Consider the following 25201-nt stretch of genomic DNA (forward strand, 5'->3'; position numbering starts at 1 on the left):
AAGTAGTGGAGAAGTACTGTTATTTTTGAGGTTTCTAATGTGATGTCGTAAAAAATTACATTTATTCCGCTTACATTGCAAACGCAGGCTGAACCCTACGAGTTTTATCAAAATAATGTACTAAGTATTATACACATTGAAAAGGTCTACAGAAAAGTCCGCGATGGTATATGTCTATCTCTTATGGATAACCCACAATAACTTTTTTTTGTCATTTACTTTTTACGACAAATAATGGCTAATTTTCGAAGCGATTTTAACCAATACAGCATTAATCCTTAACCAATTAAATACCATGGATACATTGTTCATTTAATATAGATCTATATGGCCCTTTACACCGTATGATTTAAGTGAATATTTTCGAAGATATTACAGATTTAAAAATTGCAGGACGTAGCGTTTGCGGCCGCCCGGCTATGTATTTTATACCCGTGCGATGCCGGAGGCCGGAGCGGGCCGCTATATTTTTATACCTATACAACGTTCACAATTTTTCTGTAGTGTATTTAGTATCAGCATTGCACCCGTGCGAAGCCGGGGCGGGTCGCTAGTAAACAACAATACAAAGTATAAATTATATCAATAAATGGTTACATTATGGTAGGGATAAACATAAGAAGCCAAGGGATTATAAACGATGCTCTAATTGTTTTTTAATTTTAATTTTAATTTTGTACAATTCTATTACATTGTAACTTCCATATGGGAACACAATATGTCCTGAAATAAAACAATTTTATTTTATTTTATTAAAAAAGGTGTTATACCCATAATCTGGTTGAGCTGTTCCTCCTTGTCGAGCAGCAGGTGGTGCAGCCGCCGGTTGGCGCTGTCCAGCTCAGCTGCTGCGGCCTCCAGCTGCCCGACCCGCGCCTGCGCAGCGGACAGCTCACGCTCCAGGATCACTACCTTGTCTTTTGGGTTGCCTGGTAAAAGATGGGTTGGGCATTAATTTGTGGTAATTGAACTGGTATGTAAAGATATGTTTATAGAAGTGTTATGGCGGTAATTATTCAAGAATTCATGAAAACTACTGTATTTTACAATGTGTTACAAAATATTGACATCAAAACAAATTTCAAAGATAAACGTTCCATGTTAATTTCTTATTGAATTTTTAAACCGTTATAAATAATGTAAAATTGTATTCATCCGAACTTATCTAACACTAAACTTTTTATTACTCACAACACTTATGAAAAAGTATAAATGACGATAAGTACATACATGTGTTACCATAGAGCGTGGCATGTTGATCGCTCAACTTCTCTTTCTCTTCTGCAATCTGCTTCAGTCTTGCCAAATGTCTGTCCTTGGATTCCAATTCTTCTTTCAGTCTCTGCACCTGATGTCAGAATATATAATTAATTACAATGTTTGAAATGCGATTTAAGAGAATAAGATTAAGAATTGCTTTATAATAAACAAATCATTGTTGAAAAATACTATTGTAATGTATCTAGTAGAATTTACACTTCTGCGTCTCCATGTATATCGTTAGTGTGGGAGCTATAGTTAATGCTCATAATGTGTAATAAGCTACAGCAAATTCCAATCTTGTTAAATTTGTATTGTTATTGGGTTTTTTGCTGAAATAAATAATTTTTCTATTTTCATTTTCCTTATCGCTATAAGTACTTATAGGCCATAATGATTAGCGGTTTTTTCAAAACATTAGAATTTTGCAGCTTCTATGATACGTCATATAGGCCCACGTATCTACTTTTGCCGCAGCTACTTGTGCCACAAGTGAGAGTGCGACCCACCTCAGCGGTAGCATCGTGCAGGCGCACGCCCAGGTCGGAGGCGGTGGAGTGCGCGAGCGCGTGCGCGTCGTTGCGCTGGCGCTGCAGCCGCGCCGCCAGCGACGACACGCGCAGCGCCTGCTCCGACATGCGCGCCTGCAGCACGTCGCGCTCCGCACGCACCTCCTACACACACATCACTTCATGTTTTACACATTTTTGGGTATGTTTGTTTCATTGAGATATACATATGGAGACGACACCGCCTACATCACTTATGTTCCGCTCAACATACCCATATGGCGTAACTGCACGCTCATTTTTTATTTGTTTTAAAGTGAAACGCATCAAATATGCCTTCGTGTGTGTTACGATATTGCACAAATAATACAAATAATACGGAAAAGTTCAAAGGAATAACTTTCATCGGTAAGTACCTAACAAGATAATAATTTTTAAAACTTAGTTAAAGCAAATAAATGGCGCACAGATTTTGTTCGTGGTGTCTCCTCCATACGTAGTAATATTATCTCAATGGTTTGTTTACACATTTTTGGTTCTTTGTATGCAATTTTCAAAAAATTACATGTGAGGATATGAAAGTGAAAGTGATATTTATTTACTTGGGACAACTTACAAAACAACGATTACATGAACATACAGATGTAAAAGATACAAATAGATAAAACATATTTAAGCAACAAATAACTTGATATGCAAAGAAGGACAAATGCAGGTTCGATTTGCGGTGAGCATATCGTAAATATTGAGCTAAAACTACAAATAGAAGCAACAAAATTGTCGTAAAATCAAATGCAATGAAAACCCGAACAAACACAATTGGTGTGGAAAATAGAAACACCATGACATTAAACATACAGTATTATAAAATGGCTCAATGCAAGCAAATTATTTTACACGAGATTGTGCGTGACATGTTTTTAATACTATGGAAATGAAATACAATTTAAAATTCTAATCTAAAGACCTCCCAACTAGAGTTCACGATAAACTTGGATCGAATCCAAAACGCGCTTAGATTTTTCTGAATGAAAGTCAAGGAAAACATCTAATTTTATGCATGTTGTAATACACAATCTCGGAATCGCATCTTATTATTCTAAAGCACATGAATTTAAACAGAACATGTAGCGAATTGAAATCTTTAATATTATAATATTTTGTTCTAAAGCCGAGGCAGGAGATGGAAATACACTATTTAAAAATAATTCTTTCAAATCTGTTTTTGTAACATGGATACCAGATATCCTTATTATTTACATACCTTTATCACCAATACAATAATTTCTACATTATTTACATTATTTATACAATAATTTCTATATTATACCGAATAACTTATATTTCAGTTTCATTAAAATTTGTATAATTTCACCACGAACATAAAAAAAACAAGACTACATTTTGATATGTTTATCATGACTAATTCATAATCTGAAAAGATATCTTTATTAGATACTTCGTATTTTTATAGACAACAAAGAAATATAGTGCCAACCCGGATATATCTGACTCCAATAAAAGAAACATATTCATCTTACACTTAATTGCTTCCAAATCTTACCAAATACTTTCACAATAACGCACATCTACTATCACCAGCACGTTTATATATCAGTCCAACCAAATAAACACATAAAACGATTACCAAAACCCTAATTGCTGTAAAATGGGTCAGTTTAACAAAACTACAGTAAGCCGAAATCGCGTTAACTAACTGACGTTAACCCGTCTGCGGCTGCACCGTTCGCCAGGGCTAAATATACCCTAACCTACTTGCAAAGATTAACGGGACAGAGTACGATGCATTAGTGACCTTAGCTTTTGTTTTGATAATGATTTAAAAGGTGCTTTAACTCTCTGCACTTTTTTCATAAATTATTCATTATAGACATAACAAAATTAACGTTAAGTCAATATTGAAAATTAATTCTGTAATACACACGAAATATTGGTGTGTGGCTTTGGACATTGGACCGACATTCGTCGCATTTTTTCTGCATTTAGCTTTTGCTCGTAGTTAACATTTTATGGCACGAATATATTTGAGATGTAAGTCGTCTTTAATCTTCATGTTTTGTTTTTGAAATAACATTTTGTTTGTGTTTACAGACGATGGGTCGTGTAGTTGCCAAAAGTTGATAATCAGCTTTGAAACAGTTTCGGGAGTATTTACGTTTAGTCCAATTTTTTAAGAGTACGACTTATTTTCAAATTATCCTTCACGTGGGTTTATTGAATAAAAAGTGCAACGTTCGACGTCCTATACGCTATCAAGTTTTATCCATGTTTCTAAAGAAATATTGAATCAAAATGCTACACAGTATTACAAATATTTGTTTGAATATTTCCTGAAACCTACACATGTACTGACGAGTAAGATATGAAAATCAAAAAGAAAATCTACAAAGAGTTAAATGAACTCATATCCTGTATTTGTTTAAACTAAATCATACTATTTTCCGGCATCTCCGCCCAACCCATCTATACAACAAAAAGCTTCAAATATTACTTATGTATATTAATGTACGTATGCATCATTGTATATTATTATACTAGTGGTAGACGGTAGTGTTACTCAGACAGCTATCCAGATCACTTAACAGTCTGCCCACTTTACGAACTATCACCATTTCGCATGTAATCATCTCGACGAGTTAAGGACCATTACATGATTGGCGATAGCACGGGCTAACATGTATCTGTGCGCTTCATTGGCTCAAGCACTCAATTGACCCTCAATGAGTACGAATTATTATGACATTGCCTTATTGCGCTTTGTGTGGAGAATGAACGCTTAGTTATTCTATGGAAAATTGTAGCAATATAGTATGAACGGGATTCAAAGGTTAATAGAGACTAATCGAGACTTTGAATGTCAAATATAGGAGCAGAGATCACATTTCATTTTTTCAGTGTGCATACTAAATTGATTGAACTGAAATCATTTCTTTCTTTGTATCCAAAAGAATGAAACAGGTGCTCATTATTTGTAGGTATCATTAATAAGATAGATATATTATGAATTTGTTGGATTGTAGAGTTTTACAATCATATAGGTAGTATCGTTTTAAATATTATAGCATTTATATAGTACTGGTGGTCCGCCCCGGCTTCGCCCGTGGTACATATTTCGCAATAAAAGGTAGCCTATGTCCTTTCTCGGGTATCAAAATATCTACATACCTTTCATGCAAATTGGTTCAGAAGTTTAGGCGTGATTGAGTAACAGACAGACAGACAGAGTTACTTTCGCATTTATAATATTAGTATGTATGTACGATTGTAATTATAATCATTATCATAATGTTATCTCCATCCCACTTCTAACCACGTATAAAAAGCTACTTGAACCTTAATTTTCTAGGCATTAATTATGTTGGTTTTACCAATTACGTTTAACATCATCTAAATTTCAAGCTGACAATTTAAAAAAATATATAGGTATCTTCGACTTTTTGAGAATCAAACCCTTATCTACTTGCGGCATACATTTATTATAATTCAGTGTTATCACAAATATGCAGATTCGGGTTAATGTACTAAACAACACGAAATAATAGGTATTATTTACCACATAAGAGGAAATCGAGCTAATTAAGGAAAACCTAACAATGACGCCTATGTTATGACTAGATTATGTGTGTGGGAAAAATACCTTGTTATGTCTTTAAATCATTTATTGACATAGGAAATGTGAGCATTAATATACTTCTTTGAAAGATTATAGTTTAATAAAAGACGTAACAGAAAGTTATAATGTTTTTGTAAAATAAATAAAAATACGCAAGATTTAGGACTGATATTTCGTATCGTTGCTTATGTAAATCTAAGGGCCGATTTTTCAATGCTTGGATAAAACTTATTCGTCGAATAATGTATAAAACTACCATTTTAAAAACGTATTCTAATTGCCCGTATTTGACATAGTTTACGTGACATTTTAATATTATCGTGTAATACTTTATTGGACGGATAAGTTTTATCCAAGCATTGAAAAATCGGCCCTTAATGATTCAGATTTGAATAAAATTTGAAAAATTCATACTCGCCAAACTAACACTAGGAACGCCTCTATTTAAATATTACAAATAACTTTTACCAGGAACTTTAAAATTCGCCACCTACTGACATTTCTAGTGAGTCACAATTCGCACTACGCACATCCCAATTACGATGCTAATTGCATAATAAACAATACACAACTTCTTATTTCACTTTTGTAGCACCACAATTAAAATAAATTACTCTAAATTTTACAGTCCAATTTCTCTGTTTCTCTAAATTTCACAGTCCCTCGACTCACCGTAAGATCCGGGAGGCCCATTTTGAACACGTACCGAATGTGAGCCCACAAGAACATCCCACATTCGGCCTGATGACAATTATCTACGCACACACAACGTTACATCGCGGGTTTGATCGTGTGGATGTATGGGTGGATGTGTGGATGGTGGATGTATGGTAGTATGGATGTATAGGTGGTGTATGGTGACCTTCTTGCAGCAGAACACTCTGTGGAACATGGGGTCGGGAGCGGGACGCGCGCACACGACGCTACGCGCGCATTGACTGCTGCATGCGCGTTATTTTCCCTGCCATGTTTTGTGTGAGAGTTTTTCCGGGATGATTTGTTAGGGAATATAATTTTTATTTTAACACTCTTTTGTTTTATTTTATAGAATTAATTATATCACTGTTAATGTAAATAAATTGTTGTTATCATGTTTGTGTATTGTTTTTAAATATTTTTATTTTTAAATGATTTCCTGACGCTATTCTATTTTAAAATGTCCATAGTCCTACGCCATTATTCTGTGTTTTATATTTATGTGACGTGAAGCTGTAATTATTATTTTTTTTAATATATATAAAGTTTTCATTCAAGCACCTGTATTTTATAACGAACGCTGACCTAAATCATTTTTAAAAGATTCTTGTTAATTTCTGTAATTTAAGACGATACACAAAAAAAAATCCACTGCTTGGCGGGCGGAGTCTAATAGCTCGCTATCGCGAACGCGGGTGTGCGCGAAGTCATTCTTGCAAACTCGCCGCGCTGCCGCTGGCCGACTCGGGACAAACATGTATGGAGTCGTCATACAGTTATAATATTGTTATACATTTATTTAATTGTTGATTTATTGGTTTTATTTTCTTGCTTATAAACAAATAATCTTCTTTTTAACAACTACTTAGACATTATTAATAATTATTATTATTTCGTAATGTTTACTTTATTACAAAATAATACAGATTATAAATAATCTTTAAAATAACAAAAAATATTGTTACTCTGAAAAAATGAAATGGTACTCAATAACGCGGACTACTGAATTGATTTAGATAGTATTTGATGCTGACGTAGATATTAGGTACATCATGCCCAGAAATGATAAGGTACTATTTCTGAAAGAAGTTATAAACCCTAATTCTTCTCAGTCAAAGTCAAGAGTGGAAGATATCACTAATACAGTAAAACTGATGCGAAACTTTGGATGTTAATTTGTATATTTTTTTGTTAGTTGTTAGAATAGAATAGAATAGAAAACACTTTATTGTACAATGCACACAAAAACAAAATTTACAAAAAACGATATTTAACTTAAAATAAATGTACAACTTGGCGGCCTTATCGCTTAAAAGCGATTTCTTCCAGGCAACCTTGGGGTATAGGAAAAATAAATCAGTAAAAAGGTAGATAGTGCATAAATACGTACATTATACAAGAAACTGTAATTATACATAGATTACATATACTTAAGAATCAAATAATATTATACAAAAACAAATGAGAAATGAGCAGTATAGGAATACAAATATTAGAAGAGAGGAAAATAAATTTACATAAATGTTTGTTACTTAATCACGTCAAGACTACATTACCAATTTTGATAAAATATAGCTAATTGCCTGGATTTACACATAGGATACTTTTTATCCGAACTGAACACTTCTGTGGGATAAAACAGGATTCACGATATAACCTAATTCCACGCGGGCAAAGTCGCGGTTGGAATGATATTTTTTTAAATAAAAAAATTGTTTTAAAAAAAACACAAAATATATTGACGCATGTATTTATTTTTTGCACTCTATTATAATTGTAATTATTCATTACAAATAATCAAAATAAAATAGCCAGAACAAAGTTAGGCCCTGGTAGGGTAGGTAGGCAGGTACAGCAATGTGAGACGAACACTGGCTTATTTATACCAATAATAATGTATTATAAACATTAAATTAAGTTTACAACAAAAATACATAATATTAGCTAATGTGAAAACGAATCAACCAATCATCCCACAACAATGAAATGTGCACACAAATATTCATCCAAATCGGTTCATGTGATTAGGAGGAGTGACTGCAGCGCCATCTTCCGGGCCCAATTGTGTTTCCAGATCACCCAGGAACTCAATTTAATATACTTACACAAAATTTTTCGAAATGAAAACTCACATTACTATGTAAATATGAATATAAACCTGTTTTAGTACTAAGCAATTTCCCGCACAGGTGTAGTAAGTATAAATGAAATAAATATCAACATCAAATTATTTATACAACATTCTTATCTACCACCTACTAAGAAATGTAATTCTTGAAATTTTTTCGTATTTTTTTTAATATAATACTACTCCAATGAGCTCCTGTTCCATATTACATCCACCATACTTCCACTAAGTTCACCATGATTTTTTATTTCTTTGCACTTTGTTGCTTTTTGCTAAAAATGGAATCATGCGATAAAACCAGTAGAACGTTGATAACATACATTTTTGACTAAATAAAGGTATTTACGAAAGAGTGGGTTCACATTGTGAACAATCAGTGGGTTTATTTTCCTTCTGGATTCCGGATTTCTGAAAAGATTATCTATGCTATAAATGAAAAAATCTTACACATTCGTTATGTACTTAAAACAGGGGTACATATCAAACATCGTCTATAATACAATTATCATCAAATTTAAAATAAAACCAACTTACTTCATTAATTTGTTCCAATTGTAAGCATTCTTTTTCCTCCAACCTTTATGTTTCTTCTTCTTATTTTCTTTATTGTCCCCATTTGTCTCATTTTGTCTTATCGTGTTGTCACCCTTTTTTACGATTGCGCGAGCGACACAAGTTCCCCGTGTGACGGCCGTAGCGGGAATGACTCGTGCAGCGATCGGGGTAGGAAGGTACAGGGCGGCTCTCGCTATAGTGGCTGGTCGCGCGCTAATTTCAAGTATTTCTTGTTTATTTCAAAACCATCGCATATTTCAAAATTCTAAATCGGTAGACGTATAGGTTGTATATTTTATAGTTAATATCCAAAAAGTCGTAACTTTACGTTTGTTATTTTGAAGATGCCAGAGATTATAAAAAAATAACAATGAGAACTTTGTATTTTTTTTCTATCGAGAAAATATCATGGAATCATGTTTCTAAAACGGTAGACGTATTGTGTTACTATTGAACTTTCTTGTCAAGAATTTTCATCACGACAACTTTAATAATATAAAAATTACGAAGGTTTAAAAAGGGCCGTAAATGTTAGAAAAATTAATTCATCACCTTAACACTGCAAAGAAAATGAAAATCAACATGCTTGAATTTCATAAAAGAAACATATAATCCAATGTTTCCTTAAAACGAAAGCAAATTAGATCGCACGTTATTTTCTGAATTCTGAGAACAGAAATATCGATCTATTCTCGTCACGATAATAGAACATTTGTTTCGATCGACGCTAAACTTTGAAATAATAGGGATTTACATGCCTCCTCCATAAATTGTTGCTTTATAGTCGCGGGTATATTTAGATGTGAGAGTGTGCGTGAAGTACTTATGCACATTATGATGTGTTTATGTGTGCGTGTTAATTTAATTTAGTGTTTTTAAAGTTCAATGTGAGTATTAAAACATGAGGGTTATCTACTTATATCTTTACATATTTTTAAATTGCACGCCTCATAAGCGAAGCGTTGAGGTGGGTACTACTGTCACTTCGCGCAAAACATCTGATTTTTCAAACTTAAAATGTCTTTATGTATCATACATTGCACTTGTAAGATAATACATACACACACATATTAAGAAAAAACACTATTTTTAACGTTCATGATATTTTTGATGTCATTTTTGTTATTTAAACTAGTTAAAAAACAGTTTAAAAAAGTTCTGTCTTGGACGTCCGTGTGTCTGTATGTGCGGATCCTTTTTCTTGTTAACACGATAGCGACCGAAATACTTTACTAATCGAGTCTTTTTTTTTCTCTTACGCTTGAGTATGCTCAGGAATAGAACCCTTTCATTTTTCAGGGTCTGATTCGATGTGGTTTAATTGTTATTAAATAAACAAAAATAATAATTAATAAATATTTATTAAAAAAAAATTATGAGGCGTGCACTTTTGGATTTTCCAAATTATTTAAATCTGATTTTTATGTAACAAAATTTTTATAAACATGCTTCTATTGGTTCCAATTTAAATAAAATAAAGATAAGGAAAGTAAAGATTTAAAGAAATCAAATTATGAGTAAGTAATATAAAAAAGCATTTTAATATTTTGTAATTTTATATTCCAGTACATAAATAGGCGTTCAATCTAAAATCTACTATTCTATACAAAAGCTGTAAATATTTACAAAAAGTTGGTTCTTTACACGATGTTTATAGTTTACATTTACAAAAAAGTTTGTTGTTAAAACATAAAAAGCTTGTAAAATTTAATGTATTATTACAACACAGACGATAAAACTGATAAACGCGGGCGTTAGGAGCAAGACACCTATTTCGCAAGTCTGTAAACGTCTGGGTTTGTAATTAAACCGCTTTATGACGAGAATCCCTTTAATTAACGTACAATCTATGAAAACTGTTGATGATTCAATTAAATAGATGATAATGAAGAATAGAAATATAATATCATTTCTCAAATTTAGGAAATTTCAACCAGGAATTGGAATAATTTCTTGATTAGACATGAAACTTAGAAAAAACCGCTAAGAAAAGATTGTCCAGAAAAGTAGAAATGTATTGGTAAAAAAAGTGGAAGGTATAAGATTCATACTATGGTATGCGCCATAAGGCAACAACAAGAAGGTAGCAAATGATTTTAGAATCCATGTGCGTATATTATTAATAACATTAATTTCCTGTGGATCATGCAAAATTGAACTGTATCTAGTAGTGTCATATGGATGAAATTCGACCAGCAAACATTACTATATATGGTTACAATTGAAGTGGCAACCCTAAGTGCATTGTCAATGAGAACATAACTAAATTACTCGTGCTACAGGAATAAATTGTTATAGCGATAGAGGAATGAGGATACTGACTACTGAGTGATAATCATCGTGTGTATTATTTTATCAGTTGTATAATGCAATTAATTGTATAATAATGTACATATTGTACAAAGACCAATAAACGCTTAATATGAGTTTAGAAAATTATTTATATTATGATTGATATAAGTTATATATAATTTAAAATTTTCTTCGATAATCGAGTTATTTTTACCACAAAATTCGATATGTTGGTTATAAAGCAAAATCACATTCATTTGGAATCCTAACGTAAGGAAACTGATCTAATCTAAATCAATAAACCCAGTGCACAAACAGTGCATCAAAATTAAATAATAACCGGTCATAATCCATACAACTAACAAGTGTGTTGGCACGTCCGAGCGTACGCCCGAAACGGCTTGGCCCGCGGCCAGACGCACAAGGTCAGCTGGAGATCTTGCGATTTCTGTTATATGTGTGATTTGCGTGGAAGTATTAAATGGGTGTGTGATACCCGGTCGTTGTTTTAAGGCCGATTTTTCAATCCATGGTTAAAACTCATTCGCCCAATAAAGTATTACACGATAATATGAAAATGTCACCCGTAAACTGTCGAAAACAGGAAAATAATACATTTTTGAAATGGTAGTTTAATACGTTATTCGACGAATAAGTATTAACCAAGGATTGAAAAATCAGCCCTTAGTATAGTTTTTCTTGTTAGATTTGTACTTAAAATAGTTAAAGATCCGTCTGAATATATAAAAACGTGTTTCTTTTTAATATCATAGACATTTAATATTTGGCAATCTACGTTATTGCTGCTCCCATGTCTTGTCTGTCTCAACTCATATGACGTTAGCATGGATAAATAAGATATGATAACTTTCAAACAAAAACATAATTGTAAAAATGTATTTACCCAATCCAAAATTAAGTAAATATTTTATTTAAATTTCAATATAAGTAATATGAAGATTCTGTACTGTTCGCTTCATCATATAGATCGGAATGTTCACATGTTTTCCTCGATCTGCTGGCCTAAGTTAGAAAATTGCGTTTGACTGTGTCCGGTCGTGTATGTAAGCAGCAGAATATACATACCTAGTTTGTGAGCATTAGAGTATTACGTTTCTTTTTTTATTTCGTTTAACGACGTAATCGACAATTCTGTATAATAAATAAATAATTGTGCATATTTCAGCGCTTTACGCAAGCCTATCACATCATTTGTGCCACGAACTGCTTCACATAAGTATTCTACATGAAACGGAGCTGTACTATATATGCTGTATAATATCTAGTACAAAGGGTCACTTAATTGACAACTCCCTGTTTAATGCGACCGTGCCATCATTTCTTCAAAAGTACCGCTCCACAAAACTATACACACAACATAAAACAGTTCTCACTATCTTAGGATCCTGGGTCACTTTGATTTGTAAAATTATTACCTAGGTGAAAATAAAAAAATTATTGAAGTGAAAACTTCTTTAGCGGTGTTGGGTATAAAATCTTAAACTCGCGTCAGGACACGTGGCCTGATCGAAAAAGCGTAAGACGGATGGATATCAAACATGCTCAACGTTAATAATCAAGTTTTCACTTCTGCCGGCACTCCCCCAGTGCAACCCGTCTTTTTTTTATTAAAAAAAACATACCTGAGCACTAGCAGCAAGTGCAGCGCGTTGCAGCTCCAGATCCGCAAGCCGCTTCAGCAGTGCGTCTTCAGCACGAGTCAGCGCGTCCACTCCGCTCCACAGCCGGGACAGCGCTTCGCAGCGCTCGATGCGCGGCGTGCGGGTTGGGGACACCACCTGTACGACAAACAGACACCATGTAATGATACTTGTGCGACAAATAAACACCATAATGTAGCAACACGGATATAACCTCCAAACATAACATTTTACCAAAAATTGAATTGATAAATACGTGCTGCGTGCTTTTCTTTCTTTCTTTCTTTCTGTGTACAAAGTGCACGCCTGTATTGAATAGTTCGAATGCTTTAAACGTATTGTTCATTTTAATATAGATTTATAGCATTCAAACACCTTATAAATAAGACATCTTTAAGAATAGAAAAAATTCAGAGATTTGAGCTCGTGTTTATTTTTTTGCCATATTGGGCAACGCATAGTCTCTCGGCCATTTATTATATTTCAACGTTTAAAGTAGCCTATATCACTTTTATCTCCAGACAAAAAAAGTCATAAATCACTCCATCGTGACGCGAAAGACAAACACACTTTCCCTTTTAAATATAATGTAAAAATAAATAAAAAACCACCTTCTGCTCCCGTATGGAGAGGTCTTCACTAGGCTCGGACGCGTGCGCGGAGCACACCTCGTGCGCGCGCTCTAGCCGCTGCGTGCGGACCAGTACACGCTCCTCTAGCCAACGGGCCTGTACCAAACAATTTATTTACTTCATCTTACTACTTCAATTATTTAAAAATATAAACACCATTTACAACCCCACAGCAGCTAAATTATAAATAATAATATTTGAAAATCTATCAGACGAATAGCAGGAATAGCTTAATACAAAATATTTAACCGATATGAATAGTAAATCTATTCATATCTTGAAAAGAATTTCCAATTTAAAACAGTTCCAATCCAAGACCAATAACAACAAATATTTCCTGCAAACTATATTACAACGTCATTAAATAAATTATATTTTAGATAATTGCAAAAACAGTTCCTTATGAATACAGTAATAAAATACATATATATATCACTTAACCAAAACTAACCTGCTCTTTAATCATCTCCACGTATTCCGTATACTTGTCTTCCTCTTGCGTACACTTAGCACAAGTGAATTCACTAGTGTCGTTTCTTTCACTCCTGAGTGACTCCAACTCCCCAAGCACCGCCCTCATCTTGCTATCTCTTTCATCTATCGTCCTTTTCATCTCCTCTAATTGTTCTAACACTTCCGCCTCTCTATTAGTTTTCTGTTCCAACTGATTCTCTAGATTTGCAATAATATCCCGTAATAGAACAATTTTTTCCTCAGTCGCTTTGACTTCTTCGTCTGAAGCAGCTTTTTTGGCTTCCAAATCTGTTATTATTTGGTTCATTTCTCGCGTTTGATTTTCCAATTGTTCCACCTAGAGTAAAACAGTATTTAAAACATTGTAGAGAATCTGCAGATTTTTTTTTTTTTCAAAATAGTAATCCGGTTAGAAGTGTTATATTTGTTAGTAAAGAATATTATAAAAGCATGCGACCAAGAAAGAAGAAAGAAAAAGTGAGAATACATATGAAGTTACACAACATTTAATCTGCACGAAAAATTAAGGGCTGACAACTTTAATAGTAATACATCTATATTAGCTACTTTGTTGTAGTACATGAGCAAAACATCGACAAAATTTATATATATCTAATTAAATACTTGATGAACTGACAATTAACGCAGTATCTAACTATTGTTTATTATACATTGCTGGTATTACATACAATGGTCTACAATAAACACGTAACAAAGCGTACGAACGGTGCGATGTACATAAAAACTTACATGTGCATCATGTTGCCGACAGTTGCAATGTGCGAGACGCAAGCAGCGTATCTGTGTGCGTACATAATTCATTCCAATGCGTGTCAAATATTATATTTTCAATAATTTACATTAATTTTTGAATAAGTAATAAATGTGTATCAAAAAAACAAGAGTGATAAAAATAAATAGATATTGGAAAATTGTATTAGTGCTGTTAGAAGTTAGTTCCTCGAAGTGCATAGTGTATGGAAAAGTTCAAAAAGAAATAAAACATTAAACCCAACCACCAGTAAACCATCATGCAACCTAAAAGTTTATTCTTAGGATTTTTTCTTTTTTATCTGGTAAATTTAATAAGTTGTTTTGTTTCAATATTAAAATGAAAGTTAAAATTAAGTAGTAATGAGAATGGCTCTAATTTATTAAATAAATTAATGATTCTTCATCTGTTTGATTATTTAGGTTTTAATACCAACGTGAATGAATTGGGAGAGAACTTCATGCCTCACTTATAGAATACGAAGTAGTTATTAGATGTAACTATGTAGAAGTATTTATTTTTAGGTTTTTATTTTTTGGTCGGTAACAAATAAAATCTAAAAAGAAAGCTAACAACCGTATTGTCCCGCATCACCCCACATCATCCCACCCCTCACCTCAGCGAGTATCCTCGCGTTGCTGTGCAGCCTCGCGGTGAGGCGCGTGTTCTCGTCCCGCAGAGCCGCGAGGCGCGCCGCGAACTCGTCGCGTTCTGCCTCGCGCTCTGTAGCCTGTTCCTCTACGAACTTGCGGGTAGATTGCAGCTGGCGGTTCGCGGCTTCTAGCTGAATAATAATAAAATAATTTCATCAAACTATTGCCGTAATAATTTATGAGTCAATATAATATAATTGATACTAATTTTAATAAAAAAAGAGTGACATAAATACGAAAATTTATAATCTAGCATGACACAAGGCTACGCTACTTTAAATGCATTATTGCTTAATAACTCAGACCCCGGAATCACAGACACAATAGAAAATCTATTGTGTCGTGGACCGATCGGGCCGTTCGGAGCTCAATGGGTTAAAACATTGCGAATAAAAAAAATATAAAAACACCTGAACAGAACTTAGAGCTTTATGACGAGAAAAGTTAAACGTTAAGTTTGACTATAAGAATCGTAACTAAATTACTTTCATTCAATGCTCTAGCTACTAAGGAAAGATCAAAACATCCTTATCTAGAAACAAAAAAAATGTATATCTATAGAACACCTACCTTGATTAACATAACACTATACAGAGCGTACCACATTCACAAATAGCAACAGGATAAATACGACTCTAACACCTAAACTTAACGTGCACTTTACCTTGCCGCAGCATATTTTGTGCACGGGCGACTTTCTCTTCCTTGCGTTCTGTGCGTGTGACAAGTGCAAACATTATATAAAATTTTCAGAATAAATATTAATATTTTATGAAGAAACTACATTAGTATGAATCGACTTACTTTACCCAACCAATGATAAAGTAATATATTTTTAATATAAGCATATATATTTTTTAAATCACTGTATAGTTTTTGAGACAAAAAGCTAAATTGGACGAGTGGAGAATACAATTTGTAAAGCACGGCGTGCATTTTTATGTACTTATAGTGTTAAGTTAAATTCTGTAAGTAAAGCGAATGGTGTAAGTATAGGTTGTGTACCGAATAATCGGCTACGTGTAATGAGTAATATTTTATAATATTATCCCTTTATATAGCATACCGCACACATACCGATGTGTACTATACGACTCCATTTTGATTTATGTTCGGTACAACCCACGTTGCGTCGCGTACGTTTTATCACGCACGCACACGCTACACGTACGTGCAATAGCAACAATAGTAGTAGTAGTATAGTAATACCACATCCCGGACACTACATACAAAATTATCGTTTTGACAGTCACACTGTAGAGACTGCAAATGTGTGTGTTCACGCTTTATGGTTGGCACATTTTTGACTAGCGTAAAAAAATCGCGTTTTTCTGGTGAAATACATCCGTAAACAGCACAATATCTAACCATTTTCTACGAAAAACGATAATCACAAATCCAAAATAATAAAATTACTTTAAGTCAATTTGATTAATGTTGTCAATCTTCGTTGCGTATCGTCCTTACGAAAAAATGCGGGCCATCTAATAGACTGATCGTGCGGGGTGAGGTAAGTGTTTAATTATGGCGGGAGGCGGAGAGTGTCCGTTCTGTAGCGTTTAGCTACTATTATGTATTCTGTGGTAATACTACACAATACATACTACCCACCTGTTGCATAAGATCGTCCCGTTCCCGCACCAACGCGTCCACATCGCGGTGCGCACGCGGCGACGCGTCGCTCAGCGACCAGCGCGACACTCGTGACGTGCGCTCGCCGCCCGTGCCGTATCTAAAAACACACGTTTAAATTATTGTCTTCGTAGGTATTTCAGCATAATAAATTATGGTGCTAATGCATTATTGATCGGCTGTCGCATATGACATTAGAGTAGCAAAGATTTGTACATAAAAATTAACAGAAGTTCACTGTTACAATAATTTTATAATATCTGAAAGAATTTCCTTTCTTACTCGAATAATAATTTCAATAAAACAACATTAATACTACCAAAATAACATGATAATACAAAAAATGTGTGCGTGTACTTAATGTACTTAATGTAAGAAGTGAAACTTCTAAATGACCTTATTTTTCAAAAAATAATTTACTATATATGCAACTTTACAGAAATACGTCGAATCACGCGTGGTAGGGATAAGAAAAAGATGGCGCGTAACGGAAAAATGTCACATAACGAATAAATGTTACACTAACTTTTTTTTCCAACCCCGATAAAAGTTCCCCCGAAGTTCCACTTCAAACAAACACAGTAAGGTTATAAATTAAAGCTTTTTTTTTCTACGCAATAAAAACAACGTACCCCTCAATAACATCGCTATGTGGTCTGTCAGCCGCCATGAGATGCGCGAGACGCATCATGGCGGTTTCGAGGTCGGCGCGTAGCAAATTCTCACGTTGTAAGCACTCTGACATTGCTTCCTCCATGTTCTGGGAATTAAAAATTTATTTGGTAAGTTTTTTTATTCATTAATATACGAATTAATAATATTTTATAACCTCGTATCCGGCTCGAAGGACCAATGTAAGAATGTTACTATAACTGGCAATATAAAATGAAGTATAATAGTTAATATTTTTTAATTATATATAACCACGCATACTATAATATGGTAACTGAATAAAATCAAAGGCTTCATATTACCTTTTTCTGCATTTCGCAGTTGTCACAACGGCTATGTTTTGAATCCAATTCGTCGACGAGTTCCGTTATCTGCACTGTACTTGATTCCAACATCTTTACTTCATTCTCTTGTTCTGAAAATGACATTGAATGTTATAATTATTATAAATTTTCTTTATGAAAAAAACAAAGACCAAAAGATAGTTGAAATAAAAGAAGAGCCAATATTTATTCCATTTAAAAACTGATCAAATTTCGACTCACTAAACTATCAAATAACCTTTCCTTTTTTTTAATTCTGATGAAATTTCACGTTAAGATAACAAGACTGAACTACAACCCAACAAAGCACTCACTATTAACAGCCAACGTAGCCGCTAGCTCCAAAAGATCCTGGGCTTCGTGCCTCAACCTCCTGAGCGAATGTTCGAGCTCCTGCTTGATATCCGCACTCAAGTCCCGCTGGTGCTGCAAAAAGCCCAACGCTCCAGACTCGTCTAACGACGCTAGTATGGGTTCGAGGTCTGGAGCAAAGTGCACGTGTCGCGATACAGCGCTAGTGTTGCCGTCCACTGGTGAACTCGGACGGGAATCCAGGTCTAGACTCCTGGAAGATGGAAAAGTTTCGTTTAATTGGGACAATTCACTCTCTTTACTAAATTGACGCACATTTTCTCAGTTTTTTGTATGTTGCACTTGTATTGACATTGTAAAATGTGCCTAAATACAAAAAAAATTGTGCTGTTCTTCAGAATTCTTAACTTGCATAATATTGATGTGTATTGATTTAATTTAAAAGTTCTATGTAACTTGAAATTGAACCAATTTCAATAAATTATGTTAATATGTGGATAATGTCGTTGGTTATGCATTTGTGAAAGTTATCGTATACGACTTTTATTTATTTTAATGTGTAACTGTTTTTATCCCAAAAAATAAAATGAATATTAAGGGCCAATTTTGCAACTTGCTGATAAAGTCAAGGCAGCTTACACACAGGTTATCTTTTTTTTCATGTGGGGAAATCTTGGCTAAGATATTAAACATGTTATCTCGCTCCAACTCACTCGTCAGCGCGCAGCAGCTTGGGCAGCAGCGTGGCGAGCACGGTGCGGTTGAGCTCGTCCTCCGCGCTGGCGCAGTACGCCACCAGCTGCGACACCGCGCGCTGCAGCGCCGCCGCCACGCGCTTCAGCCCGTCCCTGTGCAACACAACAAGAACTCTAACTCAAACTCATAATATTAATTAACCCATTGAGCCCCGAACGGCCCGATCGGTCCACGACACAATAGATTTTCTATTGTGTCTGTGATTCCGGGGCCTGAGTTATTAAATTATCAATCCAACTAACCCCGTCGCGTACCTTCGTGCACCTTTCCTTCAAAAGAAATATGACAAATAAAAGGAAAATATCGTAAAGATATACATAATATAGTAAATCAACTAACAGACATGGGCACCATCGTGCACCTTTCTCTCAAAATAAATAGGACATTAGAAGGAAAATATGGTGATAGGAAAGTGGGAAAAGACAAATAAGGACCATATAACGACTTTCCTATCGAGCTAAATAGTAAATATGTACTACACTTCACACACCAGACTATACATACCTCTCCTTAGTGACCTCTTCAAGCTGTCGATTCTGGTCGAAAGTGTAGTTCCTCTTCTGTCGCCATTTATCCGCGTCCCCGCCCGGCGCCTCGTCACGGACACTCGACAACTGGAGACAAGCGGTGAAATATTATAAACAATTCACTATTAACACCTTCATTCATTTCATAAATAAACAAGGGTAAATGTAGAGTAGGTTTGGAAACCAAAATGAAACTTATTTTTAATACGAATCGTTATTATGTGTTCGAGAACCATCATTTTACCATAAAAAGTAGAAAAATATCACGACACTTTGTCGAGTAGATGGTTAAGACAAAACATTTGTTTATTTCCATCCAGATATACCCACCATAAACTTCCTGAGGACGACCATGTTGCAATCACATCTTGTGACTGTTCTATAACACTCCTTTATTATCACTCACTATTATGTATTATTGTTTACTTATATGACACATCATTTATCACTGTTTACCGAGTAACATGTCCTATATCTTGAACTAAATTTGTTCACTGCAGTTGCATTTTCAATTACTGTATTAGGTAACACATAAAATCCTTCAATAAATTCAAGGAATTATTTTTTGACTGTAATAACTAATAGTGATAAAATTTATACGCTTCGCTATACCCTCTAACACGTGGTAAATATTATGCACACATCTGTACAACTAGTCTCTTATTTTCCCACTCTAATAAAACAGACCATGATTGAGCTACATATACATAACAACTGGGAGCAAATTGTGCATGGTTCATAGATTGAAAACTGTTTGATGAATTCAGAGTGTTACATAAATAATAATTTGTTTATTCATTCATCGTTTTCTTTATCATATTTAGTACTAGCGGTCCGCCCCGGCTTCGCCCGTGGTACATATTTCGTAATAAAAAGTAGCCTATGTCCTTTCTCGGGTATCAAAATATCTCCATACCAAATTTCAAGCAAATTGGTTCAGTAGTTTAGGCGTGATTGAGTAACAGACAGACAGACAGAGTTACTTTCGCATTTATAATATTAATATAGTATGGATTTAGTTCTTTAAAACACAGACAAAGCAATGTCATACCATGAATTCCACAGTTGTAAAGGCACAGTAACCTAATTCCCAATGACGACATAACACCATGATATCATCTCCCCCACAAAACAAGAACCAATTTATAAAACTGTAAATAAAATTGTTCCAGATAAAGTTGGAGCTATGTCCTAGATTGCACGTTTATTGATACTAGTTCAATCCAGACAAAATATGAGTACTTATAAAAATAAAATTCGATTAACCCAGATTGAATTAAGTCAGTCTTCTAAATAAACTAAATAAACTTTTGCGCTGAAGGTTAACTTAAGTCTTAATTTTAACTATAAACATCACTGAGTATCATATTTGAATGTGGAAAGTTCACATACAAAAACAGGTCTTAAATAATAGCAAACCGTAAACGCATAAAATGTTCTTCCTATCATGTTTTTAAGATACTCTCCAGAAAAGAGTAAAGAAAACAGTTAAACCTGTACACGATATTGTTATTAAAAATTGATGGATAAAAGTATCTAAAAGATATCCTAGGTGTCTCGAGTCAATAAACTTTTCGACATTTAAGGTTATTACAATCACAGAAATAATAAGACAAATACAATACTAACATTACGCTCATAAAACATCAGCTGTATTTTCTTCTATATAAACTCTGCACAAACTTTGAACCATATCTTTCACGAAGCACTATATTATCACAAATCTAGTACATATAGTATTGGATAAACAAAACTTCAAACGAGTGCGTCAAAATCTATTACGCACTTTTATAAAACATGCTTCATGCAGAATTAAAATTGAGGGTATCTAAATAATTAATTATTGATTTAGTGCTGCTAGTATTAAAAAGCTATTTTATTTGATTCTGAATGTTTGTTGAGTGTTTTTTTTTTACAAATTCCCCTCATATATGTTTGGAATTCTGGGAATTGCTTCCGTAAGCATTAGAAGCGTAAGCTATATGGAACACATTGTAATGAAATTTTATAGGCTTTATTGGGAATTAAATGAAATTTTAAATATAAATGAAATCCCGGTGGCAAATGATTCAATGAATAAAAATAATTTCTAGGTATGTTAAATACCTATTATACAAACTGAATGTCGTAATTCAGCCTATTTATAAAATCTTTCATACAATACCAAGAAAACAATGATTCAAAACACACCATGTGCATCTCAAGACGTTACAAATACATTCTGGGTCACTGAATTGATTTGCCACCTGATTTCTCGAAACTTCTTTCTTTTATAAATACTGGACTATGCAATCTGTAACCGATTGATAAATACAATTAATTTCATCGGTATAGCATTAATTAATTTTGTGCTAGTAATACCAAAGATAATATAATACTATACTAATAGTAATATTAATTTATAAATGTTATTTTATATAAAAAAAAATAAATCAATTTAAATAGAAAGTCTGAGAGAGGACGTATTTTCTATACATTTGGGTGGTTTCCCTTTTTTGTGTCTGCGTCGTGTCAATTGTACACGAGCATAATGTTGAAACAATAGTAAAATAAAAAGAGAGGAAACGCAGCTGTGTATAGAAATAAAGACGTTTTAAAACTAAACGATGCGCGGTGTGGGGCCTAATGGAATACGGGCAAATAAACAGTCGCTATACTATTTTGGCGGGAAACGATGACAGCTTACTGGGAAAAATTTAGGTTATCTGTATTGTTATGGCGCCATAGTTTTGTTTTGAAAACAATAATGTTTACATTCAATTTGAAAAATGTTAAACGATGTTTTATGTGAAAATTTGGTGTATAAAACTTAAAAATAATACTTCTAAGAATTAGAAAAAAATCAGTATGCGATTTTTTGCATCTACTTCGATATTTTACATAAACAAAAACAAAATGTCTATAAAAATTTATAAAAAAAATACAAAAAAGTTTTGTCAGAAGTGGGATTCGAACCCACGCCCTCAGAGAGGACCAGAACAGCTCGGACCTACTTCAGTAGGCAAGGTTACCTTGAGTCTGGCGCCTTAGACCGCTCGGCCATCCTGACATATCTGAATGTGTTGAAATTATTGATTGGCATCGCCGGTTTAACTCGTATGTTATTTTTGTGTTATATTTGACTTTATCAAGGTTTTTTTTAAATAAGATATGCATAATATTCATCGGATGATTCAAAGCATCAGGAAATTTGAATTAAATAAATTTCAGGTCGCATTTTTTTTTTTGTAAATCAGTATATTATATATTACTAGCGGTCCGCCCCGGCTTCGCCCGTGGTACATATGAAAAATAGATGTTGGCCGATTCTCAGACTTACCCGATATGCACAGAAAATTTCATGAGAATCGGTCCACCCGTTTCGGAGGAGTATGCAGACTAACATTGTGACACGAGAATTTTATATATAAGAAAGAAAGAAGAAAGAAGATATACTTATATTTTTTAGCAGCGGTATAAAATCTAGAGTTACATTTCCTAAATATCAACATTTAACTATAACATTAAAATCATTGTTATCAATACATTAAAGATAAACATATTGTTCGCCAATGCAATTTGGCCCCTATCTCATCACAACAAGTTCCAATTTTGTTATTATCTCATAAGCAGGGGAGACAGTCCCTACATTGAGTGATATATTACAGCTCTGTTTAGTTATTCAGAAACAAAACAGATGTACAATTTTAAAACAATAACATTTATTTCCTTTTCGTGGTACTTTCTATTAACAAGTGGATTGGGAGAAAAGGAAGTTTTAGGTCAACAAAAAGTAAATTCTGACTCATAATACAAGGTCGCTATCCTGTCACAGGGCTGCCGATGGGGATGAATCATAAGGGTAGGGGTGTTTTTCCGATGTCTAGTTTCTATCTTATATACTCTGTTGTCAATTTGCTTTGATGTAAACTCAATATTTATTCCAAAATAGTATATATTACAAGAGGTTTACTACTGTTTTATACAGTAAATAAAAAATTCTTAGGGCCGATTTTTCAATGCTTGGATAAAACTTATCCGTGCAATAAAGTATTACACAATAATATTAAAATGTCACGCAAACTGTCAAATACTGGCAATTAGAATACGTTTTAAAAATGATAGTTTTATACATTATTCGACGAATAAGTTTTAACCAAGGATTGAAAAATTAGCCCTTATTCGGGCAGTTGCATGTTTACATAAATTAATTAATTATTAATAAACGTATTTAATATTTATCAACGGTTATCAATAAACGTATTAATTTTGGATTGATTGCAAATAGAACTACCTCCTACAAAAGATTTTGCCATCAACAATTCAATTTAATATATTATACCTGTTATAATGTTCAATGACGTACAGATTTATTATGTGAACATTATTTAGTCCCCTTATTTATATTTTTGTGCGCAGCTGAGTAAACATGATATCACGTGTTTGACCTAAATTAAGCACATTTATATAAACCAAAAGAATTATATTTGACAGTTTAATTGTTATTATTTGTATTTGTTTTCTGGCTAACTTTTAATTAAGCAAGAATAGATTTATCATCAACTTTGAGTCTAACATGGACATCAAATCAGTGACCTTAACCACTGAGCCACTGCAGCTATTATTAACTGCAATGGGGTTAACATCCTCCCCTCTCGTAATACAATCAAAAAGTTTCACTTAGGGGAGAGATCTTAATGTGCCATCATACCTATAACGCACGAGATAAAAAGGGAGCAACGATCTTTTGATGATTTTTTAAGCATATTAATTATTATTTAACGTAGATTAAGTAAGTCTGCATATAGGTCAAAATGAAGTGAACCTAATGGTTTATCGTATAATTCATATATTATAATATCTATTCTAAGATGATAATTAATAGCGTATGTTTTCTACATACAAAAAAATTGGTTTGTATTAGTATTTTATGATATTTTTACTTGATCTTCAAAAAGGATTTAAATCTTGATACAGAAGCTTGATGGGAAGAGAGGTCAACACTTATCAAAGTAGGCACCTCATAAAGTTTAAACTTCCGAAGCATCAAAGCAGTTATCCACGAGCTGCAGCCTTCATAATAATTGCAACAACTCATCGCAACAACTAGATCTTGCTAACAATGATCCATTCCAACCTCAATACAGTAGTCTAGGTCAGTGCTAACAATGGAAAGGACAGTCCTTAATACGTTGCAGGAGACTGAAAGTCTCTAAAGGGAATTTTCAGTGTACATATATTGTTGATATTATGTATATCTAGAATGATTTTATAACTATTCCTCTTTGGGCATATTAGTTAGTCTTATTTTCTTGAAAAAATTTGATGGCTTTTGTGATATTGTGTTTCTGAACTACTACTAAGGTTTGGGCTACGAAAATTGTACCCAGAAAGCTCATACTAAAATAAAAACATGAACACTCAGTGGGAACGTTAATTCTCTCATTCATTAAAATATTAACACATGCACAATTTTTATTTTTACTTCGCGACAATATTAACATCTGCTCCGAGCAGTTAATTAATTTTAAACAAAGCTTTATTGAGGCGGGCTCGACGACCCTGTGACGACCCTGTGTATGACGTTAAATAGCTTTTCATTTTAAGTTTAAATTACATTGTCACGTTTTGCAAAATTACAATATTTTGGACCTTTTCTTTCATATAAATTTAATTTAAGATTTCTGTACTTTTCTATCATCTATTATCTTATTGGACAAATCGACATCGAAGT

At 33.7% G+C, this 25201-nt stretch overlaps 1 protein-coding gene, 1 long non-coding RNA gene and 1 other non-coding gene across 6 annotated transcripts in view; all 3 read right to left on the reverse strand.

Annotated features, from left to right (window-relative positions):
• LOC149480786 (uncharacterized) overlaps nt 1-25201 on the reverse strand; it is a 72789-nt gene that overhangs the window by 25940 nt on the left and 21648 nt on the right. For 2 of the 4 annotated variants that reach the window (XM_089705728.1, XM_089705727.1), the window contains 14 exons: nt 19466-19575; nt 18919-19053; nt 18208-18458; nt 17873-17985; nt 17531-17658; nt 16878-16998; nt 15230-15397; nt 14592-14642; nt 13819-14178; nt 13347-13463; nt 12718-12873; nt 1770-1934; nt 1231-1348; nt 771-929 (listed from right to left, as the gene is read on the reverse strand). In XM_089705728.1, the coding sequence (XP_089561854.1) occupies nt 771-929; nt 1231-1348; nt 1770-1934; nt 12718-12873; nt 13347-13463; nt 13819-14178; nt 14592-14642; nt 15230-15397; nt 16878-16998; nt 17531-17658; nt 17873-17985; nt 18208-18458; nt 18919-19053; nt 19466-19575 (2152 nt within the window). Of the gene's footprint in view, nt 1-770; nt 930-1230; nt 1349-1769; nt 1935-12717; nt 12874-13346; nt 13464-13818; nt 14179-14591; nt 14643-15229; nt 15398-16873; nt 16999-17530; nt 17659-17872; nt 17986-18207; nt 18459-18918; nt 19054-19465; nt 19576-25201 lie in introns of all 4 variants that reach the window. The other 2 variants (XM_089705725.1, XM_089705726.1) reach the window with 2 other exon arrangements.
• On the reverse strand, nt 7798-9022 carry LOC149480789 (uncharacterized). The gene is made up of 3 exons (XR_016316952.1): nt 8762-9022; nt 8574-8635; nt 7798-8499 (listed from the first exon to the last, which is right to left on the reverse strand). It is a non-coding gene; the product is annotated as an uncharacterized LOC149480789 (long non-coding RNA).
• On the reverse strand, nt 22423-22537 carry TRNAL-CAA (transfer RNA leucine (anticodon CAA)). Its single transcript has 2 exons — nt 22500-22537; nt 22423-22467 (listed from the first exon to the last, which is right to left on the reverse strand). It is a non-coding gene; the product is annotated as a tRNA-Leu (tRNA).

The sequence above is a fragment of the Colias philodice genome, chromosome 17 (genome assembly GCF_061535455.1).
Source record: "Colias philodice isolate Cphi_HAF_F1 chromosome 17, ilColPhil1 Martin Lab GWU primary, whole genome shotgun sequence".
Classification (NCBI taxonomy): domain Eukaryota; kingdom Metazoa; phylum Arthropoda; class Insecta; order Lepidoptera; family Pieridae; genus Colias; species Colias philodice.